The sequence below is a fragment of the Sus scrofa genome, chromosome X (genome assembly GCF_054392235.1).
Source record: "Sus scrofa isolate SSC_HxYL_T2T_F1_AM1 chromosome X, Sscrofa_HxYL_maternal_Yorkshire_Landrace_v2.0, whole genome shotgun sequence".
NCBI classification, from domain to species: Eukaryota; Metazoa; Chordata; class Mammalia; order Artiodactyla; family Suidae; genus Sus; species Sus scrofa.
In genome coordinates, this window is record NC_139401.1 from 107,573,339 (window position 1) to 107,601,202 (window position 27,864).

General features: G+C 42.9%; 1 protein-coding gene across 1 annotated transcript in view; it reads left to right on the forward strand.

Moving 5' to 3' along the window:
* Window positions 1–27,864, forward strand: part of IL13RA1 (interleukin 13 receptor subunit alpha 1) — a 54,060-nt gene that overhangs the window by 8,967 nt on the left and 17,229 nt on the right. The window contains 7 exon segments of the mRNA NM_214341.1: window positions 4,185–4,323; window positions 6,693–6,813; window positions 13,733–13,917; window positions 16,410–16,561; window positions 22,844–22,891; window positions 23,175–23,307; window positions 27,414–27,510. Of these exon segments, the coding sequence (NP_999506.1) occupies window positions 4,185–4,323; window positions 6,693–6,813; window positions 13,733–13,917; window positions 16,410–16,561; window positions 22,844–22,891; window positions 23,175–23,307; window positions 27,414–27,510 (875 nt within the window).

Genomic DNA, 27,864 nt, shown 5'->3' on the forward strand with positions numbered 1-27,864 from the left:
TGTTCAGTAATTGCTAGCTTTCGGGAGTTCCCTTCGTGGTTAATGAACCTGACTGGGATCCATGAGGATGCAGGTTCAATCCCTGTCCTCGCTCAGTGAGTTAAGGATCCCGCATTGCTGTGGCTGTGGTGTAGGCTGGCAGCTGTAGCTCTGATTCGACCCCTAGCCTGGGAACCTCCATATGCCATGGGTGCAGCCCCCGCCCCCGAAAAAAAAGGCAAAAAAAATAATTGTTAGCTTTTATTATTATTACTACTGTTAGCTTGAACCACATGAAATTGTTGCCTTTATAAGTCATATTATATGGTTCAACATAATATTATCATTTAATCTTGTTCTCTCTATTTTGCCCCTGAAGAGACCAGAGGGAGACCATGAGGGTGGCCTCTGCCCAAAGCCTGCACATTTATTCCAGCCGTTTGACAGCGTTGATGGCTACCTATGCCACAGTTGTGATTAACACAGATTATTCCTTCCAATCAGTGATGGGAGATTTCCTATCTGGATCTTTTGACGTTTACAATCCTGAGGCTGAGAATCAATGGCAGGAGTGATTTTCCTTTCCTCTTCTTGTCCTTTAGACACAGCGTTGATGTCCTCAGATCACACGGCAGTATATATATATGCTCTGAATCATATTGAAGCAGTGGCATTATGATAGTCTGTACATGTCAATGGGCTTTTGTGACCATCTCAAGGTCCCAAATTGCTAACTGAGGTAAACCCTTGAGATCATTTTCAATCTTCAGATTGGAGGACCATTAAGATGAGAGACAGGGATTCATCGGTGATTTTTTTAGAAATACAAGACTAGCTGAAATGGCTGCCCTCCGCCGTTGTTTTAACAACATCGAATCTGGCAATTGGAAGAAGGATCTGGCATCACATTTTAGATCTCCTTCATCACCAAGAGATCGACAAGTCACACTAGGTGAATAAACTCAAAGGATGTTTTGTCTAGGCATCCAGAGAGGCCGAGGCCGAAGCTGAAGCTGACTCCCCTTTCCTTCTGAGAAAGGAATTAGGAACCGGGAAAGGGGAGTTCCCGTCATGGCTCCCTGGTTAACGAACCTGACTAGTAACCATGAGGTTTCGGGTTCGGTCCCTGCCCTTACTCAGTGGGTTAAGGATCCGGCATTGCCGTGAGCCGTGGTGTGGGTCACAGACGCGGCTCGGATCCCACGTTGCTGTGGCTCTGGTGTGGGCTGGCGGCTACAGCTCCAACTTGACCCCTAGTCCAGGAACCATCATGTGCCGCGGGTGCGGCCCTAAATAAAAAAAAAAAAAAAAGGAATTGGGAAAGGTGCAATCTAGCCAAATGAACATTGGCCCTGAGGGGGAGGGATCAGTTCAGGACTCTGGCCTTGGTTTTTGATAAATTTTCAAAGGAGCCCATATTCTCTGAGGGGTGGAGCATAATGTCATATGGCAGCTACCAGTGAAATGAGTCACCACAACTGAAAGTCACAGCCACACATACCTCATCAAGATCTGCAAGGAGGGATTTAGTTCCTTGTCTGACAGACAGAGATGCGCTTGACTTGGCCATCACTGACAACTGGGGCTCCTACTTTATTCATGCCGTATTATTTGCCTTGAGCTTTGAACGAGATTTTAAAAGGTTTTTTTTTTTTTTTTTAATCATCTTTTCCCCACCATGTCTTTTCTAAGTCCTTCTATTATTGATATGCCCAAAACAAGGTTCAGAATTAGGTACTAGAGTTTTGTTGTTTTTTTTTTTTAATTTAAGAAGTTCCATTATAATAAAAATAGCTAGGTCCTAAAACTCCTCAGCCCTCTCGCTGAAATGGTATCTAATATAATAAGAGAGCTGTGATTTTTTTCCATGATGATTCTTGTTGATGGCATTCAACCATACATGGCCCCTCCGGATGTCCTCAGAGGGCAAATGCAGCTTCCAGACAAGAATTATCTGGGCTCCTCGGGTCAGGGTGGCTCCTTCAGGGGGCATAATGGGCCTTGTGCTTAGTGGAACCGTGAGGTCGGCCAAATTTGCGTTCGGAGCTTTCCTGCCACCATTACCAGCGATCCTGAGACTGGTCTTCAGCTTCCCCGGCTGAGAAACCTCATTTGCTGAGCACACGTTCACCAATCCAGGGCCAGTTGCTCACTCTGCCCTGAGGAAACCGTAATGGTGAAACGTTCTAGCGAGCCTTCTCTTGGCACAGCTGGTGTGTTCCATCCCTGTAGGCAGCAAGTGTATGGGAAGCCAAATGATAAGTAGGTTCCTTGGCAAGGAATCAGGAATGTGTTGTGAAAATGTACTTGACTCAGAATAGCTGGAGGCCCCACTGAGGGTAGGCATGGCTTTGCTGCTGGGACAGAAGTACTCAGGGTCCGTGGAACTAAATCCCTCTGTTTTCTCCCTGTCAGAATTTTGACCACAAACATTTTGCTTTCTTTTCTTCCAGGACTGCCCCGCTAAATCCTTTTTCAGAGGGCTGTCTTGCCGGGGCCTAAGAGCTGCTCTATAGTCTATACTACAAAGTGTTGGGCTTTTTTTTCCATGTCTTTGCTGTGGTTCGTTGTTGATTTGTTGGCTCCTTCTCAGAGGATATACTTCTGTCCTGATTTTGAGAGTCTCTCACAGTCGCTGTCATGGTCAGCTGGCAGCAGACATGTGAAATGACACAGTAGCCCCTTAGGGTGGTAGATACAGGTAACTGACAAAATTTCCCCTCCGTGGCTGTCAGCACGTATATAAAAGGAAGTGCTGTCTCCAACTTGAGTCAGAAACTATTGCAAAACAGGAAGCTCCTTGGAGCTCTGATTAAAAGCAGCTCCGTTCTTCATTATTCCAACTCTGTAACCTTGGGAAATGTCCATTTCCTGAAGAGCCATTTAATGATTTATTCTAAATCATAACCAGATTTGTGATTTATTTATCTCTGTATGCTTTCTATATGTTGGCTTTCTGTGGTTCCACAGAGTTTATCTGCTTTTCAGACTAAAAGGGTGCTATACTCAGTGTATGTAATAGCAATCCGTAAAATTTTTATGTGAATGTGAGAGAATGGTCAGTGCAGAAAGATGTTTAATGAAAAGTGTCTCTTCAGTCCTCAGGCTCCTGTTCTTTACTTCCTCTCCTCAGACGTGACCAGGATGACCAGATTCTGAAAACAGTCCTTTTTAACCTTGATCTTGATGTTAATAGTGCATCTACTTAGAATAAATTTTTTTAATGCATGGATTATTTTTTAAATTGTATTCTTAAAAAATTGAAGCAGAGTTCATTTACTATGTTGTATTTGAATTGAATTTTGATAATATTTATTTATTTATTTATTTTAGGGCTATAACTTCAGTGCATGGAGGTTCCCAGGCTAGGCGTTGAATCGGAGCTGCAGCTGCCAGCCTACACCACAGCCCCAGCCACAGCAACACAGGATCTGAGCCGTGTCTGTGACTAGCACCACAGCTCACGGCAACCCTGGATCCTTAACCCACTGAGTGAGGCCAGGGATCACACCTGCATGCTCATGGATTCTAGTCGGGTTCGTTTTGCCTGAGCCATGACGGGAACTTCGCATTTTGATAATCTTTGATAATCAACTGTCTTTTAGACAGTGGATGTTAGCATGGTTGGTTGATAGGTAAATGTCATAATGTTTATATATTGAAAGTGTGGAAGGAGTTCCCTGGTGGCTCAGTGGGTTAAGAATTCGGCATTGTCACTGCTGTGGCTTGGGTTTGATCCCTGGCCCTGGAACTTCCATGTGCCGCAGGTGTGAGGCCCCCCCACACACACACACAAAAGAGAGACAGAGAAATAAAATGTGGGTAACTGTCTTTTATTTATACCAGGGTTTCTCAGTGGTGGCACTACTGATATTTGGTATAGGATGCTTCTTTGTCGTTGGAGGAGGGAAGGCTAGTCTGTGCATCGTAGGATATTTAGGAGCATCCTGGGCCTATATCCACTAAATGCCAGGAGCAGCCCCCTTCCAAGTTATGACAACGAAAAACACTCTTAGACAGGAACAAATGTTCCTTGGGGATGGAGGAGCAGAGTCCCTCCAGGTTGAGAATCACTGAACTAACTGTATAGCATTTGATAACGTTGCATTTTCTTTACACAAATGAGGTATACCAGTGTTTTATTACATACATATATTTCTGTGTATTTGCTACAGCTGTCCCTTTGTAAATTTTTCTTCCCTTAGAAAATTACTCCAGAAACACATCGTTCAGAAGAAGTGCCCCTGAATGAGAGGATTTGTTTACAAGTGGGATCCCAGTGCAGCACCAATGAAAGTGAAAAGCCTAGCATTTTGGTGGAAAAGTGCATCTCACCCCCTGAAGGTAACAACTGAAAGCTCTATCTCTTGGTATTTAGAGAATAAATCTAACTTTCCCATGTGCTTATGTTCAGCATTCATTAATTCATTCAATTTTCAAACATTTGCTGACTCTAGTTAGTGTCAGGCAGTTGTACTAGATGCCGACAACACGCTGGTAAATGTGAGGCCATCCCTGCCTGTGGGTTGCTCACAAACAACTGAAATAACAGTGCCAGATCGTTACAGAGTGCCTAGCAACTTGTAAGGTGATACACACACACACACACACACACACACACACACACACACCCCTCTTCCCTAAATGGAGCATCTCAAGCTTATTCTGTGAAGTGAGCAAAACATGTATTATTAGCCAGATCCATTTTGTGAGGAAGAAGGGAACAGAGTGAGTTGCTATAGGTCTTTGAATTCCAGGTCTGGTGCCTTTAAAAAAAAAAGACCCCACAATACTTACTCATTATATAGAGAGATTGGTTTGATATACAGAATATATTTGGGGAAAGCTGTTAAAAAAGGAAAGTGGGCATGCCTGCCTGGCTCTGATTCAAGACTAGTCCTAGGAAAAGCTGTCAAATGGGTTGATCGCTGTCCGCTAATTCCCTTCCCACTCATCACCCAGCGTCCTTTATGGCACTTACATTACACACAGCGGGTAGGTAGCACATACTGATGAAGAGCAGGGCTGCCAGAGCTTAGATGTCCAAGTTTAAACCTCGGCTGTGCCAACTCCTAGTTGTGTGACCCTAAGCAGATCACTTAGCCCCTTCTGTCTTCAGTTTCCTCGTCTGTAAAATGGGGATGATGATCGTACCTACCTCCCAGGATTGTTGAAAGGATTATATAAATCTGTATACATGAGGTGCTTAGAATAGTGCCCGGCAAAGAGTAAATGCTACATACATATCATCTCTTCATATTCAGTTGCCCTTTGGTTAGGCAGGGTCCCACCTCCTACCTCCAAACCTTAGCACTATGTAGCTTGTTCTGCAAACCATTCTCTCTACCTGCCTTGCACAGATCCAAAGTATATGGTGTGTTGCACAGATCCAAAGTATATATATGAAGTAGGAATTCACGTCATGGCTCAGCGGTTAGCGAACCCGACTAGCATCCATGAGGATGCAGGTTCGATCCCTGGCCTCGCTCAGTGGGTTGGGGATCCAGCATTGCCCTGTGAGCTGTGGTGTAGGTCGGCAGCTGTAGCTCTGATTTGACCCCTAGCCTGGGGACCTCCATATGCCACGGGTGTGGCCCTAAAAAGACAAAAAGACCAAAAAAAAAAAGGTAGAGGAAGTAATATTTTAAAACTATGAAATCCAGTAGTGCTAGGAGACCGGGAGCATGGTTTAAAACAACGTACCCTCCCCCCATTCTCTTTTCTTGAGGAGTTTAATACATAATCTGAAAAAGCCTAAATGGTGTTAAGACAGTAAGGTGGTTGGCGATGGCTCAGTACAGCACCCTGTTAAGGATCATGAGGAATAACGGGTTTACATTTTATTTATTTATTTATTTATTTATTTATTTATTTATTTGTCTTTTTGCCATTTCTTGGGCCACTCTCGTGGCATATGGAGGTTCCCAGGCTAGGGGTTGAATCGGAGCTGTAGCCGTCGGCCTAGGCCAGAGCCACAGCAGTGCAGGATCTGAGCCGCGTCTGCGACCTACACCACAGCTCACGGTGACGCCGGATTCTTAACCCACTGAGAAAGGCCAGGGATCAAACCCACAACCTCATGGTTCCTAGTCGGATTCGTTAACCACTGAGCCACGACAGGAACTCCACGGGTTTGCATTTTAAACCGAGGCATTTAATTTAGAGACATGATTTCAGATCATAAAGATTTTAGGGCTGCTAAGATCATATCACACAATAGGCAACTGCTGAGAGTTATGTTTTGCTTACCTTTCCCCTAATTGCTTCGGCAGGAAGGTTGGTTTAATTCTTAAAACAAGATGTATCACTATTGCTCAAAAGACAGGAAGGTAAATTACAACTCAGTAACCTTGGTTTTTTCTTAAAAGACAGGCAGATAGAGCAGTTGTTTATATTTTCACATTCGCTTGGGAAATTCCATAGTCATTTCCTCTGACTGCAATATTATTTGACCTTCAAACACTCTCTCCAGTTAGGATACAAGAGTTTAGGGCCCCTCAGTGATAGTAAAGATTTTTTTCTTAGTAGGAGGAGGTGAGAGAGAAAGTTGTGAACATAGTAGATTTGGGTTTTCTCCCTTCTGGATGCCTTCAGGGTGAAATGGGGTGAGAGATTCGAGCTTAGCATCCTCACCTCCCTCCACCCGCCAGAGTGATGGGTGAGTTTGCATTGCAAGGAGAGAAGGGTCCTGAACTCTTGGCTGGATGTTCCAGGTGATCCTGAGTCTGCTGTTACTGAGCTACAATGCGTTTGGCACAACCTGCGCTACATGAAGTGTACCTGGCTCCCTGGAAGGAATACAAGTCCTGACACTAATTATACTCTCTACTATTGGTGAGTAAGTGAGGGAGACGGACTGATTGCGATGGCCATGGGAGCGTTGGATCTAACCTAGTTAAAACAACAACAAAAACAGAACAGCCTATTCTTTTTTTTTTTTTTTTTTTTTTTTTTTTTTTTTTTTTTTTTTTTAGGGCCTCACCTGTGGCATATGGAGGTTCCCAGGCTAGAGGTCTGATCAGAGCTCCAGCTGCCGGCCTACACCACAGCCCCAGCCCAGCCACACCAGATCCGAGCCGAGTCTGTTGTGACCTACACCACAGCTCATGGCAATGCTGGATCCCCAACCCACTGAGCAAGGCTAGGAATCGAACCCATAACCTCATGGTTCCTAGTCGGATTCGTTTCTGCTGCACCATGATGGGAACTCCGGAAGAAGTCTTAAAACTGTATCTCAGTCCTTGACAGACTGTGCAGAAAAGTAACCCAAATGTAGAAATTGGAGTGGCTCTGGAGGTAGATGGTGGCCCAGTCCTTGGAGTTCTTATAAGACAAAGTTAAGGAAGTGCCTTGGGGCATGTACCAGCACAAAACAGATCTTAGTGCCAATGACAAAACTGCCATCCTCTATGGATGAGTAAATTGCAAAAAACTGGACCAACCAAGTAGAAAAGCATTCTTCTTCCTCTGGGCTAAAGCATTCGTCTTCTGGGCTGATGCAGCGTCTTGCCAAAGCTGACAACAGATGGTGCTAGGGCTGGCCTTCAGCCCTTCATTGATGCCCTGGGACAGGGGACAGTCTACAAACCATTGGAGGTGGTTCGAGAAGCCAGCCCAAGAGAAGGGCTTCACTGGCACCTGAGAGCAGGGGCATCAGGGATAATGCTTGTTGTCGTACACGTTCCCAGAGGCGGTCATCGGCATGGACTCCTTCTGTAATGTTAGAACTGTCCTGTCCAATACAGGAGCCACTAGTCACTCGACTGTTTACATTTTCATTTAAATAAATTAAATTGAATCAGGAGTTCCCCTCATTGCTCAGCAGGTAAGAACCCAACTAGTATCCATGAAGATATGAGTTTGATCCCTGGCCTCGCCCAGTGGGTTAAGGATCCGGCATTGCCATGAGCTGCGGTGTAGGTCACAGACATGGTTTGGATCCCGAGTTGCTGTGGCTGTGGCGCAGACTGGCAGCTGCAGCTCCAATTCGACACCTAGCCTGGGAACTTCCAGATGCCACAAGTATGAAAAGAAAAAATAAATAAATAAAATTAAATTGAATGAAAACTTCAGGAGTTCCCTGGTGGCCTAGCAGTTAGGATCCAGCATTTGCACTGCTGTGGTGCGGGTTCAGTCCCTGGCCTGAGAACTGCTGCTTGCTGTGGACACAACCAAAAAGAAAGTATTTCAAGAAAAAAAAAAACCATTTCAGTTGATTAGTCTTACTAGCCAATTTCATATATGGCTCGTGGCCCCTGTACCAGACACATGGATCTGGAACGTTTCCATAATCCCAGAAGACTGTGTTGGACAGTGCTGGTATAAATTCTCTATATTTTGCCCTTGCTGCCCTGCAGCGTATTCTTTTCTGGAGCCACACTGCCTGGGTTCAAATCCTGGCTCTCTTGCTTAATGGCAGTGTGATTTGGGAGCAGTTCTCTCTGTGAGCCTCAGTTTTGTAATCTGTAAAAGGGGGATAGTAACAATAGTGTTGCTTCTTAAGGATTTTGTGAGGCCTGTTATTTCGGAGTTGTGCCTAACTGCTAAAGTTGATAGGGTAAGCATGCAGTGCAGGGTAGGTCTATTTTTTTTTTTTTTTGCTTTATTCATCCCCACTCCCTTGCAGATATAGCAAGTACACATAGCTAGAGAACTAGCATCAGCCTTGGCCTCTTTGTCCCTGCTCTCCCCTGCAGGGATCCTTTCCAGCCAGAACCACAGAAGAAAGACACATGGTTCATTCATTATCAAGCACTCAGAACTGGTTTAGGTACCAGTTTAAAGCACGTCAGACAAACTGCGGAGACTTGTTTCCCTAATCCCTAATCAGAAAATGTGGAGTTGGAGTTCCCGTCATGGCTCAGTGGTTAATGAACCCGACTACATCCATGAGGATACAGGTTCCATCCCTGGCCTCACTCAGTGGATTGGGGATCCAGCATTGCCGTGAGCTGTGGTGTTGGTTGCAGATGCAGCTCGGATCCCACGTAGCTGTGGCTGTGGCGTAGGCCGGCAGCTGTAGCTCCAGTTAGACCCCTAGCCTGGGAACTTCTGTATGCCGTGGTGCGGCCCTAAAAAGACAAAAAAAAAAAAAAAAAAAAGTGGAGTCATTTTGAAGCCGCAGGGCAATGACCTGCCATCCAGCAGGGACAGTCTGGCTTTAAAAGGCGCCTGAACTTAATAGCTACAGACTAGCCAGGCTAATGAATTTTAGGGAATTTCTTACCACATTAATCATCTTCAGAGTCTGGAGAATAGTCGTTAATTTGTCTATTTCCTCCTTATGTCTGCAGTATGATTCTGTGGAGGATTTCAGTGTGTGGATTTTAACAGGAGGCACCTAAATGACTCCTATTTTAGCTGATCCTCTAATCTTTCATTAAGATTTCAGAAGTTGTCTATTCAAAACTAGTTTTCCGGAGTTCTTGTCATGGCTCAGCGTTTAACAAACCCGAGTAGTATTCATGAGGACACAGGTTTGATCCCTGGCCTCCCTCAGTGGGTTAAGGATCCAGCATCACCATGAGCTGTGGTGTAGGTTGCAGATGTGGCTCTGATCTGGTGGTGGTGTGACTGTGGTGTAGGCCAGTGACTGCAGCTCCGATTTGACCCCTAGCCTGAGAACCTCCGTATGCCATGGGTGTGGCCCTAAAAAGACAGGAAAAAAAAAAAACCAAACCCAAAACTAATAGTTTCCCTTTTGTTATTTTTTTTTCTAAAGTGCAACCAAAATTTTAAAAACTTTCATATCTGGAATCCATGAGGATATATGAAATACTCAGGGTACAAAAGTGAAAAAGGAATCTCAGAGGCTACTCATTAGAGGAGTTCCTTTCATTATTGAAAAAAATTAACTTTCTACATAGTTTTCTTTAGTTACATAACAAAAATATCCTAAGTTTCTTCTGTTTCTATTTCTGGCTGTGGGTGGAAAACATTTCAGGCCTATCTGATCTAAAAACTAGTCACGGCAGTAACATAGTTTTTAAAAGACTTTTCATTCATGAACCACAGGGACCTGCAACCAGGAGAAAGATCTTGTGTACTGTCTTTTAAGGGACAAGAACACTTTATATATTGAAGCATTTCTTTGCACAGGCTTTGAAGATGTAAATACATTAGATCTAGATTTTCGCTTTCTTTTTTTTAAAAGACATTATTTAGAGCAGTTTCAGGTTCACAGCAAGACTGAGGAGGAAGGTACAGAGACTTCCCATATATCCACCGCCCCACATATGCAGAATCTCCCCTGTTATCAACATTCCCCACCAGAGTGGCGCATTGGTTACAACCGATGAACCTCCATTGACTCATCGTAACCACCCAAAGTCCATAGCTTGCCTTGGGGTTCACTCTTGGTGTTGTATATGAGTTTGGGCCAGTGTATAATGACATGTATCCATCTTTATAATAGCATACAGAGTATTTTCACTGCCCTAAAAATCCTCTGTGCCTCACAAGTTCATCTCTCCCTACCCCAATCCCTGGCAACCACTGATTTTTTTATTCTCCATAGTTTTGCCTTTTCCAGAATGTCATATAGTTGGAATTATACAGAATGTAGCATTTTCAGATTGGATAATTCACGTGCTAATATGCATTTAAGTTTTCTCCATGTCTTTTCAGGGCTTGATAGCTCATTTCCTTTTAGGGCTAAATAATATTCTATAGTCTGGACGTGCCACAGTTTATTTACCCATTTACCTGCTGAAGGACATTGTGGTTGCTTCCAAGCTTTGACAATGATGAATAAGCCTGCTATAAACATGTGTATGCAGGTTTTTGTGTGGACATAAGTTTTCAACTCCTTTAGGTAAAGACTAAGTAGCACAATTGTTGAGCATATGGTGAGATTATGTTTTACTTTTTTTTTTTTTGTCTCTTTGCCTTTTCTAGGGCTGCTCCCATGGCATATGGAGGTTCCCAGGCTAGGGGTCTAATTGGAGCTATAGCCACCGGCCTGCGCCAGAGCCACAGCAATGCCGGGATCCAAGCCACGTCTGCAACCTACACCACAGCTCATGGCAACACCGGATCCTTAACCCACTGAGCAAGGGCAGGGATCGAACCCGAAACCTCATGGTTCCTAGTCGGATTCGTTCACCACTGAGCCACGACGGGAACTCCAAATATGTTTACTTTTATAAAAACCGTCAAACTGTCTTCCAAAGTGCTCTACTATTTTGTATTCCCACCAGCAACGAATGAAAGTTCCTGTTGCTCCACGTCCTTGTCACCGTTTGGTGCTGTCGGTGCTTTGGATTATGGGTATTCTAATTGGCGTGTAGTGGTATCTTGTGGCTTTAATTTGCATTTCTCTGATGACACATGATGTGGAACATATTTCCATATGCGTATTTGCCATTTGTATGTCTTCTTTGGTAGACTATCTATGATGATCTTTGGCCCATTTTTCAGTTGCGTCATTTGTTTTATTGTTTTAAGAGTTCTTTGTATATTTGGGGTAATAGTCCTTTATCAGATGTGTCTTTTGCAAATATTTTCTCCCAGTGTATGCCTTGTTTTCTTGTTGTCTTGGTATTGTCTTGCAGAAGTTTTAAATTTTAGTGAAATCCAGCTTATCGATTATTTCTTTTATAGATCATGTCTTTGGTGTTGTAGCTAAAATGTCATCACCACACTCAAGATTGTCTAGGTTTTCTCCTATGTTATATCCTAGGAGGTTTATAGTTTTGTGTTTTACATCTAGGTCTATGATCCATCATAAGTTTAGTTTTGTGAAGAGTGTAAGGTCTATGACTAGATTCTTTTTTTTTTTTTTTGCATGCAGATGTCCAGTTGTTCCAGTACCATTTGTCGAAGAGACTATCTTTGCTCCATTATATTGCTTTTGCTTCTTTGTTGAAGATTAATTGATTGTATTTATGGGAGTAGATCTAAGTTTTATAAGGCTGAATTTGCAGCCCAATCCCCTGGAGAATTGCTGTCAAAATGCTCACTCCCAGGCCCCAGACAGAACCTTCTAAGTAGGATTCTCTGGGAGAGTGTTTGAGGAATCTGCCTTTCTTTAATGACCGCAGACGATTCTGAAGTAAACAGGTCAAGGATTGGGACTCTTTACTCTTAGTTCATTTTCTAAGTTGTCTTCCTTCCCTGCAGAATCTTTGCACAATTCCCATGTGATGAATGATATAAGACTTGACTCTGCCTTCCACCAGTTGCTATAAAACAGAGTCCTTTGATAGCCTAGACAAGAAAAATATGAGCACATTCTGGCTGCCAGCACTGTGCTAGGTGCTGATGATCCTTGGGGAAAGGTCTATGTAGAGAGTTTTGAAATGGGAAAGAAGATACCAGCATTTAGAGCCACACAGTAGTGTATGACACCGAGAAAGTCATCGTGTCTGGGAACATTGATCTGGCAGTGGTTGGATGGCACTAATAAAGAAATTCAGAGACTTCAATCTGGAAAAGACATGAAGCCTGAAGTAATTGGGGCATGAAATATCAGGACCATCAGGAGAGAATCCAAGAAGCTTTGCAAAGGAAGAAGTAACAGAACTTGGTGATAGAATATAGGGAGGTGGGGGTGGAGGAGATGATTTCAAAGGCTCTAATTGAGGAGCCCAAAGAAAATGAGCTCTGACCAATGGAAATCGGGAAAGTTAGGAAAAAAGGCAGTTTGGCAGGGAAGGGGGACATATGTTTTTGATGTTTAATTTGAGGCAGTAACACTCAAATGGAGCAGTTAGAAATCTAGAACAAGTGCCAGGATTAGGAAGAGTCAGTATAGAAATTCTAGTCAAGGGGTGGGAGTGATAAATGGAAGAATGGATGAGGGGTTAAGAAATAGGAATATACAGAGGGCCGAGGACTGGATGTGAGAAGAGGAGAAAGGAGAGGAGCAAGCCAAGAAAACAAGGAAGGAGCAGGCAGAGGGACCAGAGGAGAACCATGGAATTCAGCAGATGAGGCATGTTTAGGAAGCATAAAACAGCCTGGCTTCATACCATCTCCTACATAGAAGAGTCAGAACTCCTGTAGTTTCCATGGCTATTGAAAGTACCAATATTGGGAGTTTTCATTGTGTCTCAATGGTAATGAACCCAACTAGTATCCATGAGGACACAGGTTCAATCCTTGGCCTCGCTCAGTGGATTAAGGATGCAGCATTGCCATGGCGTAGGTCACAGATTTGGCTTGGATCTGGCAGCTATAGCTCTAATTCTTCCCCTCGCCTAGGAACTTCTATATGCTGAGGATGCAGCCCTAAAAAGCCAAAAAAAAAAAAAAAAAAAAAGAGGAAGTACTAATATTCATCAAAAGAAACATTTGTTTCTTCCTAGAGTATGAAATTGAACCACATTATAAAACAGGCCTTTAAAAAAAAGCTATCCTGGAGTTCCCGTCGTGGCGCAGTGGTTAACGAATCCGACTAGGAACCATGAGGTTGCGGTTTTGATCCCTGGCCTTGCTCAGTGGGTTAAAGATCCAGCGTTGCCATGAGCTGTGGTGCAGGTCGCAGACGCAGCTTGGATCTGGCATTGCTGTGACTCTGGTGTAGGCCGGTGGCTACAGCTCTGATTAGACCCCTAGCCTGGGAACCTCCATGTGTGTGGGTCTGGCCCTAAAAAGACAAAAAATAAATAAATATAAAAATAAAGCTATCCTGCCAGATTTCAAATATGGCTTTTCATGGACATCTTCAGTCATTTAAAAGCAAACTTCTGCCTTTGTTTCTTGAATATCTGGTTAAAAATAATACTGAAGTTTGTTTCATTTTATCTTGTAGGCACAGCAGCTTGGGACAAATTCTTCAGTGTGAAAACATCTATAGAGAAGATCAACACATTGCTTGTTCCTTTGCTCTGACTAAGGTGAAGGATTCCAATTTTGATTCCAGTGTCCAAATAATGGTCAAGGACAATGCGGGAAAAATCAGACCAGCCTTCAGCATAGTGCCTTCAAGTTCTCATGGTGAGTTTTAGAAATCCACTATGACTGTGTGGATAACAGCATTCTGTCATTTGAATATCAATACAAATAATGACAATTCTTGGTTTGAAGATCTTCCCAGAAAAAAAGGACTATATTTATGTATATATTCTTTGATCCTTTTTAAAGAAGCTTGGAAATTCTCATATTTATTGAGTACACATGCCACATGCTTTATCCTTGTTTACTTCCAAGTACACTGAGGCTTAGAGCAAGCAGTTCATTGTAGAAGCGAGATTGGAACCAGGGCTTTCTGACTCTCAAGACCTGTTCTCCTGGAGTTCCCGTCATGGCTCAGCGGAAACACATCTGACTAGCATCCATGAGGATGCAGGTTCGATCCCTGGCCTCGCTCAGTGGGTTAAGGATCCGGCATTGCTGTGAGCTGTGGTGTAGGTCACAGACATGGCTCGGATCCCAAGTTGCTGTGGCTGTGGTGTAGGCTGGCGGCTACAGCTCCAGTTCAACCCCTAGCCTGGGAACCTCCATATACCACGGGTGCGGCCCTAAGAAGACAAAAAAAAAAAAAAAAAAAAAAAAAGATCTATTCTCCTTTACTTATAATCCAGAAGATGATGCTGCAGAAGAGATGTGACTTCTTATAGTTAATATGATCTGTCTCTTAGTTTTAAAAAAAAGCTTAACCTGAAGGTGGAATGATCAGGGGTGATGTTCAAACCAACATTCTGGGTGGCCCAGGCACTGATCAGTTAGAACTACCAGTGCAGCCAAATTTTGGCCCATTAGAAAGAGACCTGAACTTGAAAACAAAATGTCTACTTAAGGTCCTAGCTTCGTCACTTTGAACAAAGCACATGAACTTTCTTTAAGTGCTTCCTCATGTAGAAAAAGGGGTACACAGTCCTTCTTGGCCTCCAAGGCCTTCTGTGAGGTCCAAATGATGTGAGATGTTATAAAAGCATTTTGTAAATCTTTAAAGCAGAGTAGGATAAGCATCATGTTTATTTATTTATTGTAATAGGCAAGCAGCTCAGATTCTGGCTGAGTGGTACACAGATGATTTATAAGGAAATGATCACGAATTGGCAAAGGCTCCCAAGTCTGAGCAGAATGCTCTTTGCCACCACTCCAGACAGTCACGGAAGTGAATTCTAGGAGTGCACCAAAGGCAGCTTAGTTTGTAGACCAAGGGAGTTAAGAGTGCAGAAACTTGGCAAGTGGCATCATCTGAAGCAAAGCCCTTCTCCGTCCTCCCCCTTGCTTGGTGGATTGTCCTCGATGGAGCTTTTCAAGTTCATTCTGATGCTTTTCTTCCTGGAGATTCGTGGTGACATAAAGTGAGATCCTCCTTGGCTAGAAGATGACATCGTCAAGTTGTTTGCTATTAATTATTCATTCTCTTTTGTTGCTCTGTCTTAAGCATAGTTGACTCCCAAGAAACTAAATTGACTGGGGTAATTGACTTTCTCTTACATTGTGGCTGTCATCACATAGCATTAAATTCACCATCATAACCATTTCCAAGTGTACTGTTCGGAAGCATTAAGCATCATCACATTGTCGTGCAATCTGATCTCTAGAATTTTTCATCTCGTAAAACTGAAACTCCATGCCCGTGAAACCCTAACTCCCCCTCCCCACTTGCCCTTCCCCCTGCCCTTGGTAATCACCTTCCTACATTCCGTTTCTATGATATTAACTACTGGCGATACATCATATGAGTGGGATTATATATTATTGGTCCTTTCGTGATGGGCTTAGTTCACTTATGAACTAATGCCCTGGAGGTTCATCTGTGTTGTAGCATGTGACAAAAACTAGGCCAGTGTTTGAATTGTGGTCTGGAATTGGTATAAGTGAGTGACAACTGATGGAAACCCCCTGTACCTTGTATCCTTGTTACCCATCTGGTGGAGGCCCATCTGGACCCACGCACTTCATTTCCTTACCGTCTTGGTTGCAGCTATCTGCCTGCTGTGTCCTGGCCATGTTATAACCAAATGCAGGTCAAGGGTCATGTCACCTGCGAGACACCCCAAAGATAGGTGTTCCTTAGAGCCATTTTACTAGGCAGCTTAAAATAAACTTCCTACTTTAATCGTGGCTGATTGGAAATCCTGGTCAGGTAAGGCCATTAAAAGCATCAGCCCCCTATTTTTGTGCGTGTGTGTCTTTTTAGGGCCACACCTGCAGCATATGGAGGTTCCCAGGATTGGGGTCAAATCCAAGCTGTAGCTGCCAGCCTACACCACAGCCACAGCAACACTAGATCCAATCCGTGTCTGCAACACAGCTCACGGCAATACCAGATCCTTAACCCACTGAGAGAGGCCAGGGATCGAACCTGCGTCCTCATGGATGCTAGTCAGGTTCGTTTCCGCTGAGCCATGACAGGAACTCCACATCAGCCCTATTTTGATTTCACTTTAGGACCTTCATTGTCTCTCCATATGTGTATCTCATCAAAGTAAACTCTGGAAGCTAATTTGATTTCTTCTCTTTCTATCTTTCAGTGAAACCTGATCCTCCGCATATTAAAAGTCTCTCTTTCCAAAATGGTGACTTGTATGTGCAATGGAAGAATCCACAGAATTTTTATAGCAGATGCTTGTCTTATCAAGTAGAAGTCAATAACACCCAGGCTAAGACACATGATATTTTCTATGTAAGTTTTTCTAGATAGTTGTTCTTATATGAATATTTTTCTTTCATTTGTGTTTCTTACAGTATAATAAATTGAAATATCAAGGAAATGTAGCTTTTAGATTTGTCACCTGCTGATGATGGCGAAACTTCTCTGAAACAGGGCGTGGTGGAAAGTTTGAGGGTTTATGGTAGTGGTAGTTGCAAGAGTCCCGCCACTCATTAATTCATTTGCTCAAAAGCTTTTTATTCCATGCCTGCCATGTGGCAGGCACTATTTTATGTGCACATGATGAAAAAAATTTTTCCTGTAGAGCTTAGCTGCTAGAAAATAAGTGTGTAAATGAGCAAGCTAACTTTAGAGAATGAATGCTATGACAAACATGAAATGGGGTGACACATAATAGGATGATGGGAAGGCCTGAGGGAACATTAGGTAGGGTAGACATCCACAGTGGTGACATTTGAGGTGAGACCAGAACGATGAGCCGGAGCTAGCCATTTGACCCCCCTGGGGTGGCGGGAACAGCATGTACAAAGACTTTGAGGCACAAAGACAATGAGTTTGGCAGGTGTGAGAAACAGACTGGTGTGACCAAAATATAGTAGGAAGAGATGTCTGAGCATGAGGTCAGCCATTTCATTTTCTTGGACTTGGTGTTGGTGGCAGCTAAAGGTACTGGGAATTTGGGGTTAGGAGCTGCAGACAATGCCATTTAGAATGATAGTCAAGACTTGTCTACTCTTTGGCATGTCGTTAAACAAATAAAATAGTCCACTTTGAATAGTCAGTATTTGGAGGGATGATGTACATTTACCCTGTTTGGGATCTAATAGAAAATGTGCCAATGAGAAGTCTCTGTGGGGCACTGGGCGTAACAGGAGGTGGCGTAACCTCAGGGCCGCAGGCACATCGTTACACTTTGCAGCAGAGCTCACAAAGTCGGGCCTCACACACAGTGGGGTTTTGCGTGTTTGTATATTCAATTTGAATATTTTGCCCAGATTTCAAACTATGGTCCCTGAGGGCGTAGTTGCCATAAGGTGGCGCCTCAAGACCACAGGGACTGCACCGCTCACCCTGCCACCTGCCTGGACTCTGTATTTGAGTTTGACAGCTTAGAAACCAAGTGTCTTCTCTTAGCTTTTGAAGGAGCCCTGCATGTCACACGTGAGCAGATTCCTTGGTCCATTTGTTTTAGTTTGTCATGGGAGCTTCAGAAACTGAACTATTTTATTTCCTAAAATAAGCCAGTGTTGACAGGCTGTAACTCCAGAGGGAGTGACCAGGTCCACAGCTGAGCAGAACTCTTCTGGGTATTTGCAAATGAATCTTGTTTGCTAAAATAGAACAATTATTATTCGTACCAGAAACCAGTGTCCCTAAATAATCCCAGAAGGGGAAAATGCAAAGGGCTTCCAAGTGGGGAGGGGGCTGAGGCTTGGATTTACCACTGATTTATCAGAAAGCCGAATATGCTTGACTGTCCAGCCTTCAATGCTCCCTTCTGTTGGAAATCCTGAGACACATGCTGCCTGTATTACTCTTTTGGCACTGAGTTAGGTCCTGCTAGTTACCCGGGATCGCTACTAAAAATATAAGCTCCTGCAGGGAGCAGTTAGGTGCTGTTTACTCTGTGCTGTTCCTGCTACTGATAGCAGCTAACATGTATTAAGCAATTACTGTGTAGTAGGTCTTTTTATAAACACTTTATCTGAATTGTCTCATTTAGTCCTCACAGTGACCCCAAGGATCTAGGTCCAGTTGTACGGTCCCCATTTTACAGATGAGAAAACTCAGTCTCAGAGGGTACTCCTAGGGTCACATTTCTAGTAAGTGACAGAGTCAGGATTTCAGCAAAAGTCTGACTCCAAAGCTTTTATTCGTAGGCCCTGGGGACCGTCTCAGTACTTCCTCTTAATAGTAACAGCCGTCACTTAGTCCTTATGATGTTACAGATATGCTCTTCTATGTACGTCTCCTTTTTTTTTTTGCGGGGGGGAACCGTACCCGCGGCATGTGGAGGTTCCCAGGCTAGGGGTCACATCGGAGCTGCAGCTGCCACCCTACACCACAGGCACAGCAACACAGGATCCAAGCTGCATCTGCGACCTACACCACAGCTCACGGCAACACCAGATCCTTAACCCACTGAGCAAGGCCAGGGATCGAACCCATGTCCTCACGGATGCTAGTCGGGTGTGTTGACCGATGAGCCATGACTGGAGGTCCATGAGATAGGTTCCCTTTTAACCTCCGTTTTATCGAGTGGCTAAGGCTCAGAGAGGTTCAGTAACTTGCTACAGGCCACACAGTAAGTATGACTCCAAATGTTGGTCTCTATGTATCAAGCTTTGACCAAGAACACTTGGGATAAGATTATGTGCATCGTCATCACATAATACATTCTCGAGCTCCTTTTTTTTTTTTTAACAAACTTCTGAACTAAAGAGAATGCATATGCTATGGGATTTATCCACCTTAACCAGAACTGTAGTCGATTTGGAATTAACTCTGTTTATACACTGAAGTTTAATGCTCTCTCTCTCAGCAGATGTTTACCAGCTGCTTCCTCCCCTGAATGTCATCAGCTTTTTGTGTGCTCACTCATTTTGAGCTCTACGGGTTAGACCCTTTTTTTCCCCCCCTTTTCAAAACGTTTTGAGAACTTTCTTTGCCTGGTGTTCTAGTCGAGAGGGGCAGGTAGGCTGCAGCATGAACATGGCTTGTCTCTGACTGCCCCCCTCCCCGCCCGCTCTCTACTTGATGATCTGTGTCCTCCTTTTCCTTTTCTCACAGAAGTTTCTGAGCAGCTGATAAACTGCACAAGGGGATTTACATTTGAACAAGAGTCCAGAACTACAAATTGACACAACGTTTTGCTGACGTTGGAATATGCATAGCTGGGAGATGGTCCAGGGAGGGGGGCCACCAGCTTGCAACCTAGTGGCTCAAGTGGTAGTTGGCACGTGCAATTCCCCAGCAGGCCTCTGATTCCAATGGCCAGCAATGGGGTACAGTGGCCCCTGAGTGGCTTTAAGATTTTTTTGCTTGGAGTATGGTTGACTTACAGTGTTGTGTCAATCTCTGAGTACCACAAAGTGATCCCAGTCATATATGCACATGCATTCCCTTTTTCATATTATCTTCCATCATGTTCTATCCCAAGTGATTGGATATAGTTCCCTGTGCTATACAGCAAGCCCTGAGTGGCTTTTTCTCTACCCCTGTATGGATGGCTCTTCATCATTCAGTTGGCCTTTCACTCTTCACAAATGCTGGTAGGAACTGTTTAGTGAATGACAATGCCAAAAATCATAGCATGTGTTCTAGTCTTTGTCTCATGTTTAAACATCTCTTTGAGGAGTTCCCATCATGGCTCAGTGGTTTATGAATCCTACTAGGAACCACGAGGTTGCCGGTTCAATCCCTGGCCTTGCTCAGTGGGTTAAGGATCCGGTGTTGCCGTGAGTTGTGGTGTAGGCCGCAGATGCAGCTCGGATCCGGTGTTGCTGTGGCTGTGGTGTAGGCCAGCAGCTACAGCTCCAATTAGACCCCTGGCCTGGGAACCTCCATATGCCGAGGAAGCAGCCCTAGAAATGGCAAAAAGACCAAAAAATAAAAATAAAAAAAATAGACATCTCTTTGACAGAAGTCGACTATTTTTGCCATCTTCATTGGGTATAACTGACAGGTTAAAAATTGTATATATTTACGGGGCTCAGATCCCGCGTTGCTGTGGCTGTGGCGTAGGCCGGTGGCTACAGCTCCGATTGGACCCCTAGCCTGGGAACCTCCATGTACTATGGGAGCGGCCCTAGAAAAGGCAAAAAGACCCCAAAAAATTGTATATATTTAGGTTGTACAATGTGATTATTTTAAGGTGTACAACGTGATGATTTAATATATATAGACATTGTGAGATAGTTATCACAATCAAGTTAACACATTCATCACCTCCTAAACTTACTTTTTTGTGTGTGGTGAGAACACTTAAGATATCTCTTAGCAAATGTCAAGTATACAGTACACTCTTATTAACTGTAATCCTCGTGCTATACATTAGATCCCCAGAATTTATCATTGAAAATTTGTGCCCCTGACCAACATCTCCCCAATCTCCCCACTCCCCAGCCTCTGGCAATTACCATGCTACCCTCTGCGTCAATGAATTCGATATTTTTGGATTCCACATACAAGTGAGATCAGGTCGTATATTGTCTTCTGCTTTCTGACTTATTTCACTTAGCACAGTGCCCTCAAGTTTCATCCATGTTGTTACAAATGGCAGGATTTCCTTGGGATTGCTAAATCATATGGTAGTTCTAGTTTTTTAATTTTTGGTCATGCCTGCAGCACACAGAAGTTCCTGGGCCAGGGATCAAACCCATGCCACAGCAACAACCTGCTGCAATTATAATGCCAGATATCTGGCTGCACCACAAGAGAAGTCCCTGATTTTTCATTTTTTGGGGGGGAACCTTCGTACTGTTTTCCAAAACGACTGCACCAATTTACATCCCCACCAACAGGGCACAAGGGTTCCTTTTTCTCCACACCTTCTCCAGCATTTGTGATCTCTTATCTTTTTGATGATGGCCATTCTAACAAGTATGAGATGAGATCCCACTGTGGTTTTGATTTGCATTTCTCTGATGATTAGTGAACATCTTTTTGTGGACCTGTTGGCCAAAAGTAGATGATTTAAACTAAGCAAAAGATTTTCCTGTGTCGATTTGGAAATATTTGCATTTTAGGAACTGGTTATTCTCTTTCTTTCACATAGCATGTGACTTAAATTGGGTAGAGGAGAACGTGGCTGTTTACTTTCTTTTCTCTAACCCAGTCATTTTTAAAATTTATTATACTCTCAACAAGCGCATATACTATTCTTCTCTTTTAACATTCTATTGACCTATAGTATACTATAGAAAAATTGCAGAAGGCATTATGTGCAGATTAATGATGTTTCGGAAATGATTTTTCACTTACGTAACCAGCACCCCAGAAGCTCAATTGTGACTCCTTTTAGTCACTACTCTTCCAAAGAGCAATTTTTATCCTGACTTCTAGTCCCATAGATTCATTTTGCTACCTCTTTTTAAACTTCATATAAATGAATTATACAGAATTTATTTTTTGTGTGTGTCTGCCTTCTCTCACTCAGTGTTAGGTTTATGAGATTCACTGATACTGTTGCCTGTGGCTGTAGGTGGTTCACACATTGCATTCAGTCCATCACGCCTGTATACCCCATTTGAGTTATCCATTCTCCCATTGATGGACGTTTAAATAGTTTCCAGTTTGGAGGTTTATGAATGGAATATTTATGGACATTTGCGTACTTGTCTCTTGGTACACATGTGCGCACGTTTCTGTTAGGCGTCTACATATCATAGGGTTACATATGATTGTCTCTAAATGATCATAAGTTTTCCCAAATGGTTGTGCCAGTTTACACTAAGTGCAGAAATTGAGATCGCCAGATGCTTCACATTCTCATCAACAGTTGGTATTGTCCAGTAGGTGTGTGTATTATCTTGTGCATTTAATTATGAATTTTCCTGATGACTAATGAAGTTGAGTACTTTTTCATATGTTTATTGGCAGTTTAAATATCTTGTGAAGTGTCTGATCAGTCCTACCAGTTTTCTATTGGGTTGTTGGTCTTTTCCTTATTGATTTTTGGGATACCTGTATATGTGTGTGTATTATATATAAATACAAATTGTGTATTATATATAAATATGAATTGCATATATATATTTATATATAAAATATATATGCAAGCCCTTTGTCAGAAATTGCAAATATCTTCTCTCACTCTATGCATTACCTTTACCTCTTCATTTCCTTAATAGGATATCTTTTGATGAACTTAAGTTTTTAATTTTAATATATATGATATAAAAATTTCTCCTTTATGGTTAATTTTTGGGTCCTATTTAAGAAATCTTTTCCTGCATTAAGGTCGTGAAGATGTTCTAAGTTTTCATCTGAAAGCTTGCTGTATTTTTGTATTTATTGGTTCATTTATTTTAACTTTCATATTTAGATCTACAATCCATATGGAATTGACTTTGTAAATAGTGTGAGGTAAGGGTCGAGATTCTTTTTTGTTTTTTTCACATATGGACCTGTGATTGACCTACTACCACTTATGTTTTTTTAAACAAAACTACTCTCTTTCACTGTACCTGGTCCTCCTTTAATGGGATAAAAGAAAACTTGTTTAAATAGCTCAATGATATAAAATATGATCTTTTACATTTTTTGAACTTATTCATATTTTATATTTTCAAGGTTGAAGAGGCCAAATGTCAGAATTCAGAATTTGAAGGGAACCTAGAGGTCAGTAAATTCCATTTTAGCTATTTGGCCTTAAACTCATAATTGAGGGTGGGGCAGGGTGAGCATATCCTAAATTTGAGCTGCTTCTGAGAAAAACAAACTACTTTGTTCTGTGGATTATTGCCAGTTTTCTTTTTCAGGAGTTAAAACCAGATAATTTGTATTACAATACAAAGTCTGAATCACATACGGAATTTGGCAGACAATTATATTTAGGATTCAGAAGCAGGAAAACAAGAATAAACTAGTAATATTCCTTGTGTGTTTTTATTTTATATCTAAGGGTATGATTTGTTTCATGGTCCCCGGTGTTCTTCCTGATACTTTGAACACAGTCAGAATAAGAGTCAAAACAAATAAGTTATGCTATGAAGATGACAAGCTCTGGAGTAATTGGAGTCAAGCGATGAGTATAGGTAAGAGAACAGGATTTCATCAAAATTGAAACCATTGATGCATGGAAGCTAAGTTGAAGCATAAACTAGACTGTGGGAAAGGACTGTTCTTCATTCTTGACATCAGCCAGAGAACACTTAAATTGAAATGTATTTTCTGTATCAAATCACTCGGTTAATTTGCAGTATGCAATTCTTTGAAAATTCGCAGTCCAAGGGGTGTTATTGTCTCTGTCGTCCAAATGGTGTCCTGTCTCTATCTTTGTTAACAACCTGAACAAAAATATAGACGACAGGGATGATTAAATCTCCAGGTTGTGCAATGCTAGAGGACTATCCTATGTGCAAGTAGCAGAATCAAGAGTGGGACAATGGCTTTGATGGCATTTAATAGAGATAAGCCTGTATCTAGGTTTGAAAAAAAAAAAGTTTCTTCCCTTTCTTTCTTTCTTTCTTTCTTTTTTTTTTTTTTTTTTTTTTTGGTGTTTTTAGGGCCACTCCCTCAGCATATGGAGGTTCCCAGGCTAGGGGTTGAATCAGAGCTGTAGCCACAGGCCTACACCACAGCCACGACAATGTGGGACCTGAGCCGTGTCTGTGACCTACACCACAGCTCATGGCAATGCCAGATCCTTAACCCATTGAGTGAGGCCAGGGATCGAACCTGCATTCTCATGGATGCTAGTCAGATTTGTTTCCTCTGAGCCACAATGGGAGCTCCCTCTTTTATTTATTTATGTATTTATTTATTTTTGCTTCTTTTAGGGCTGTACCCACGGCATATGGAAGTTCACAGGCTAGGGGTCGAATTGGAGCTACAGCTGCTGGCCTACACCACGGCCACAACAATGCAGCATCCAAGCTGAATCTGTGGCCTACACCACAGCTCACAGCAATGCCAGATCCTTAACCCACTGAGGGAGAACAGGGATCAGACCTGCATCCTCGTGGATGCTAGTCGGATTCATTTCTGCGGTGCCACAACAGGAACTTCTTGGTTTCTTTTATTAATTGAGAGGCTCAGGCTCTGTCCCAGGCTCAGGCACAGGATTGGAAAGACATGTGCCTGATGGATACGTGTGTTGTAGGGTGGGAAGTAGGGTTTTATTTGACAGTAAGCTCAAAGCGACTCAACATCAGACCCTTAAATATACCCCAGAGGGTACGAAGTCATAGGCAGCAGCGATAGTGCCATGCCCAGAACAAGGGAATGCTGCAGGGCAGGGCACAGTGGCCTGACCACATCAGAAGTGTGTAGTATTCCATCCTGGGCACCATATTGTAAGAGGTGTGTCGGCCGACTGGAATCCTTCCTTGAAAGGGTCAGGCTGTTAAAGAATCTTAAAATTCGGGGAGGAACCGTTAATGAGGTAAGCTTGGGGAATCATGATTGCTGAATTCTGTTTTTAGCTATTGTCAGGTAGAAGAGGGGGTAGGCTGTCTTTCTTGTGAATCCATGGGACAAAACAGGACAAACTTAAGAACTTTGTAACAGCACTCTAAACAGTCAGACAGGTTGTTGAATTAGTCAATTCCCTATTAATTGAGCGGCTGCCAAACTATGTGCCAGACCAGGTTGTATTTGTTATCTATTATTGCATAATAAATAAATTAGTGGCTTAAAAAAACACATATTTGCTGTCTAACAATTTCTATGGGTCAGGAATTTGGCTAGATACCTCTGGCTCAAGTTCTCTCATAATGTTACAGTCAAGCTGTAGCCTGGGACTATGGTCTCATCTGAAGGTTTGACTGGGGCTAGAGAATCCACTTCCAAGATCACTCATATGGTCACTGGAATGCTGCTGGATGGAGGTTGTAGTGGGTTGCACCATATGCCCCCAAAAGATATGTTCAAGTTCTAATTCCTGGTACCTGTGAATGTGACCTTATTTGGAAATAGGGTTTTTGCAGATGTAATCAAGTTAAGATGAGGTCATACTGGCTTAGAGTAGATCCTAAACCCAATGGCTAGTATCCTTATCAGAAGAAGAGAGGATATACAGAAACACAAGAGAAGAAGGCCATGTGAAGATTGAGGCAGAAATTGGAATGATACAGCTACAAGCCAAGGAATGTCAAGGACTCCTACAAGCCATCAGAAGGTAGGAAGAAGCAAGGAGAGAGTCTATTCTAGAGTCTCCAGAGGGAGCATGTCCCTGCTGATACCTTGATTTTGAACTTCTAGCCTCCGGAGCTGTGAGAGAATGTATTTCTGTTGTTTTTCTCTTGTATTTCTGTGTGGCGATTTGTTACAGCCACTCTAGGAAACACATACAGAGGTCTCTCTCAGCTCCTTGCCACTTGGACTTCCTCATAGGGCTACCCCATGCCATGGCAGCTGGCGTCCCCAAGTGAGTGGCCCAAGCAAGAAGGAGCATATGAGAGAACATCCAGTATGATAACCGCAATCCTTTGTAACCTAATCTCAGAAGTGACCGTGCATCATTGTTGCTCTTCACTCATTTAGCCCACCCTCAAGGGGAGAGAATGACACAAGGGCGTGAAGATCAGGAGGCAGGGATCAGTTGGAGTCATCTTAGAGGCGGCCTAACACAATGCTAGGTCCTGATGATGCTTTCCAGATGTTCATGCCCTCGTGAAAAAGATGCGCATTCTGTGTGGTAGGTGTAGCAAGGCAGTTAATGAAAGACTTGGGGACTGGACAGTGCTAGGTTCGAGGCTTGACTCCATCACTTATTAAACCCTCTGTATAAGCCACTAAACTTCTCTGAGTCTTAAACTTCTCATCTGTATAAATGGGAAATAATATTATCTATCTCTACAGTACAGATATAAGTGTGTAAAATCACTAGTATGATATCAGACATATAGTAGGTGCTCAATTAAGAATAGAAGTAATGGTAGTTGTTTTTAGGACTGCTTTAGGTGTTCTAATAGTGCTAAGGATTAGTCTAATAGTGCAAGGATCTGGTATTGCCACTGCTGAGTCTCGGGTCACTGCTATGGTACAGGTTCCATCCCTGACCCAGGAACTTGCACATGCTGTGGGTGTGGCCAAAAAAAGGCGAGGGGGAGAGAAAGAAAGAAAAGATAGTCTCTGTTACTGAGATGACATATTTAACAAAAATAACATCTTTGTTAATAGTATCTGAAACCTGTTAAGATACCCTGGTTTCAGGAGTTCCCTTTGTGGCTCAGCAGTTAAACCTTACTAGGATCGATGAGGATGCAGATTTGATCCCTAGACTTACTCTGTGGGTTAAGGATCTGGCATTGCCATGAGCTGTGGTATAGGTCGATGATGTGGCTCAGATCCCAAGTTGCTGTGGCTGTGGTGCAGGCTGGTGGCTATAGCTCCAATTCTACCCCTAGCCTGGGAACTTCCATATGCCATGGGTGTGGCCCTAAAACCAAAAAAAAAAAAAAAAGAAAAAGAAAAACAAACAAAAACCAGTTATCCTGGTTTCAGATAATCCTCAAGTCCTTAAGATGCTTATTCATCCATGCAATTTTAGGCACCAGAACAGGACTTTTTTTTAATGTCTTTTTAAAGGCCTCAGCCACGGCATACGGAAGTTCCCAGGCTAGGGGTCAAATCAAAACTGCAACTGCCAGCCTATGCCACAGCCACAGCAACACCAGATCCAGGCTGTGTCTGCAACCTACACCACAGTTCATGGCAATGCCACATCCTTGACCCACTGAGTGAGCCCAGGGATTGAACAGAGTCCTCACAGATCCTGGTTGGGTTTGTTACAGCTGAGCCACAATGGGAACTCCAGGACTTTTTTTTTTTTTAAGGCTGCACCCATGGCATATGGAAGTTCCTGATCCAGGGATTGAGTCCAAGCTGCAGCTATAGCAACGCCACATCCTTTAACCCACTATGCTGGGCTGGGGATTGACCCCACACCTCTGCAGTGGCCCAAGCCACTGCAGTCTTCGGATTCTTAACCCACTGTACCACAGAAGGAACTCCAAGCAGGACTTCTCCCCCCTCCACTGTAAATATAACAAAAGACAAGAGAATTGAAGAGTTTGGGGAAAGATGTTGGGGAAAAGGGCAGAACTGTGATCTCATTAGTCTAATATAGCTCTTGATTGGTTTATTTCTAAAAGGGTTTTTACTTCTCATGTCTTTATTTTTGCTTTCCATTCTCTAGGTCAAAAGGCCAATCCAACATTCTACATAACCACATTGCTCATCATTCCAGTCATTGTTGCAGCTGCAATTATAGTCCTTCTGCTGTATCTGAAAAGGTAAATTAACTGCCCAGCAGGCTTGACAGTTTTGCTAGCCTGGTTGCTATGGTTATTATTCTTTGTGAGTGTGTTTAAGGCTTGCACAGTGTATTGGAAGCATTTGGGCTCTAACTGGCTTTTGGTAGTCTGGCATGGCAAAGATGTATTATTGTGCCCATTTTCTGGTGAGGAAAGTGCTGTATTAGTTTCCCAGAGCTCTTCTCAGGCACTGTCCTCTTTGCATGTTTTTAGAATTGTCATTAGGACAAGTCACTCTACTCTTTCAAATGCCTGATTTATCAACAGTTAGAAATGGAGACCATTAACGCATTAAATGCACTCATCTAGTACAAAGTAGTCTGACGTGGGAGA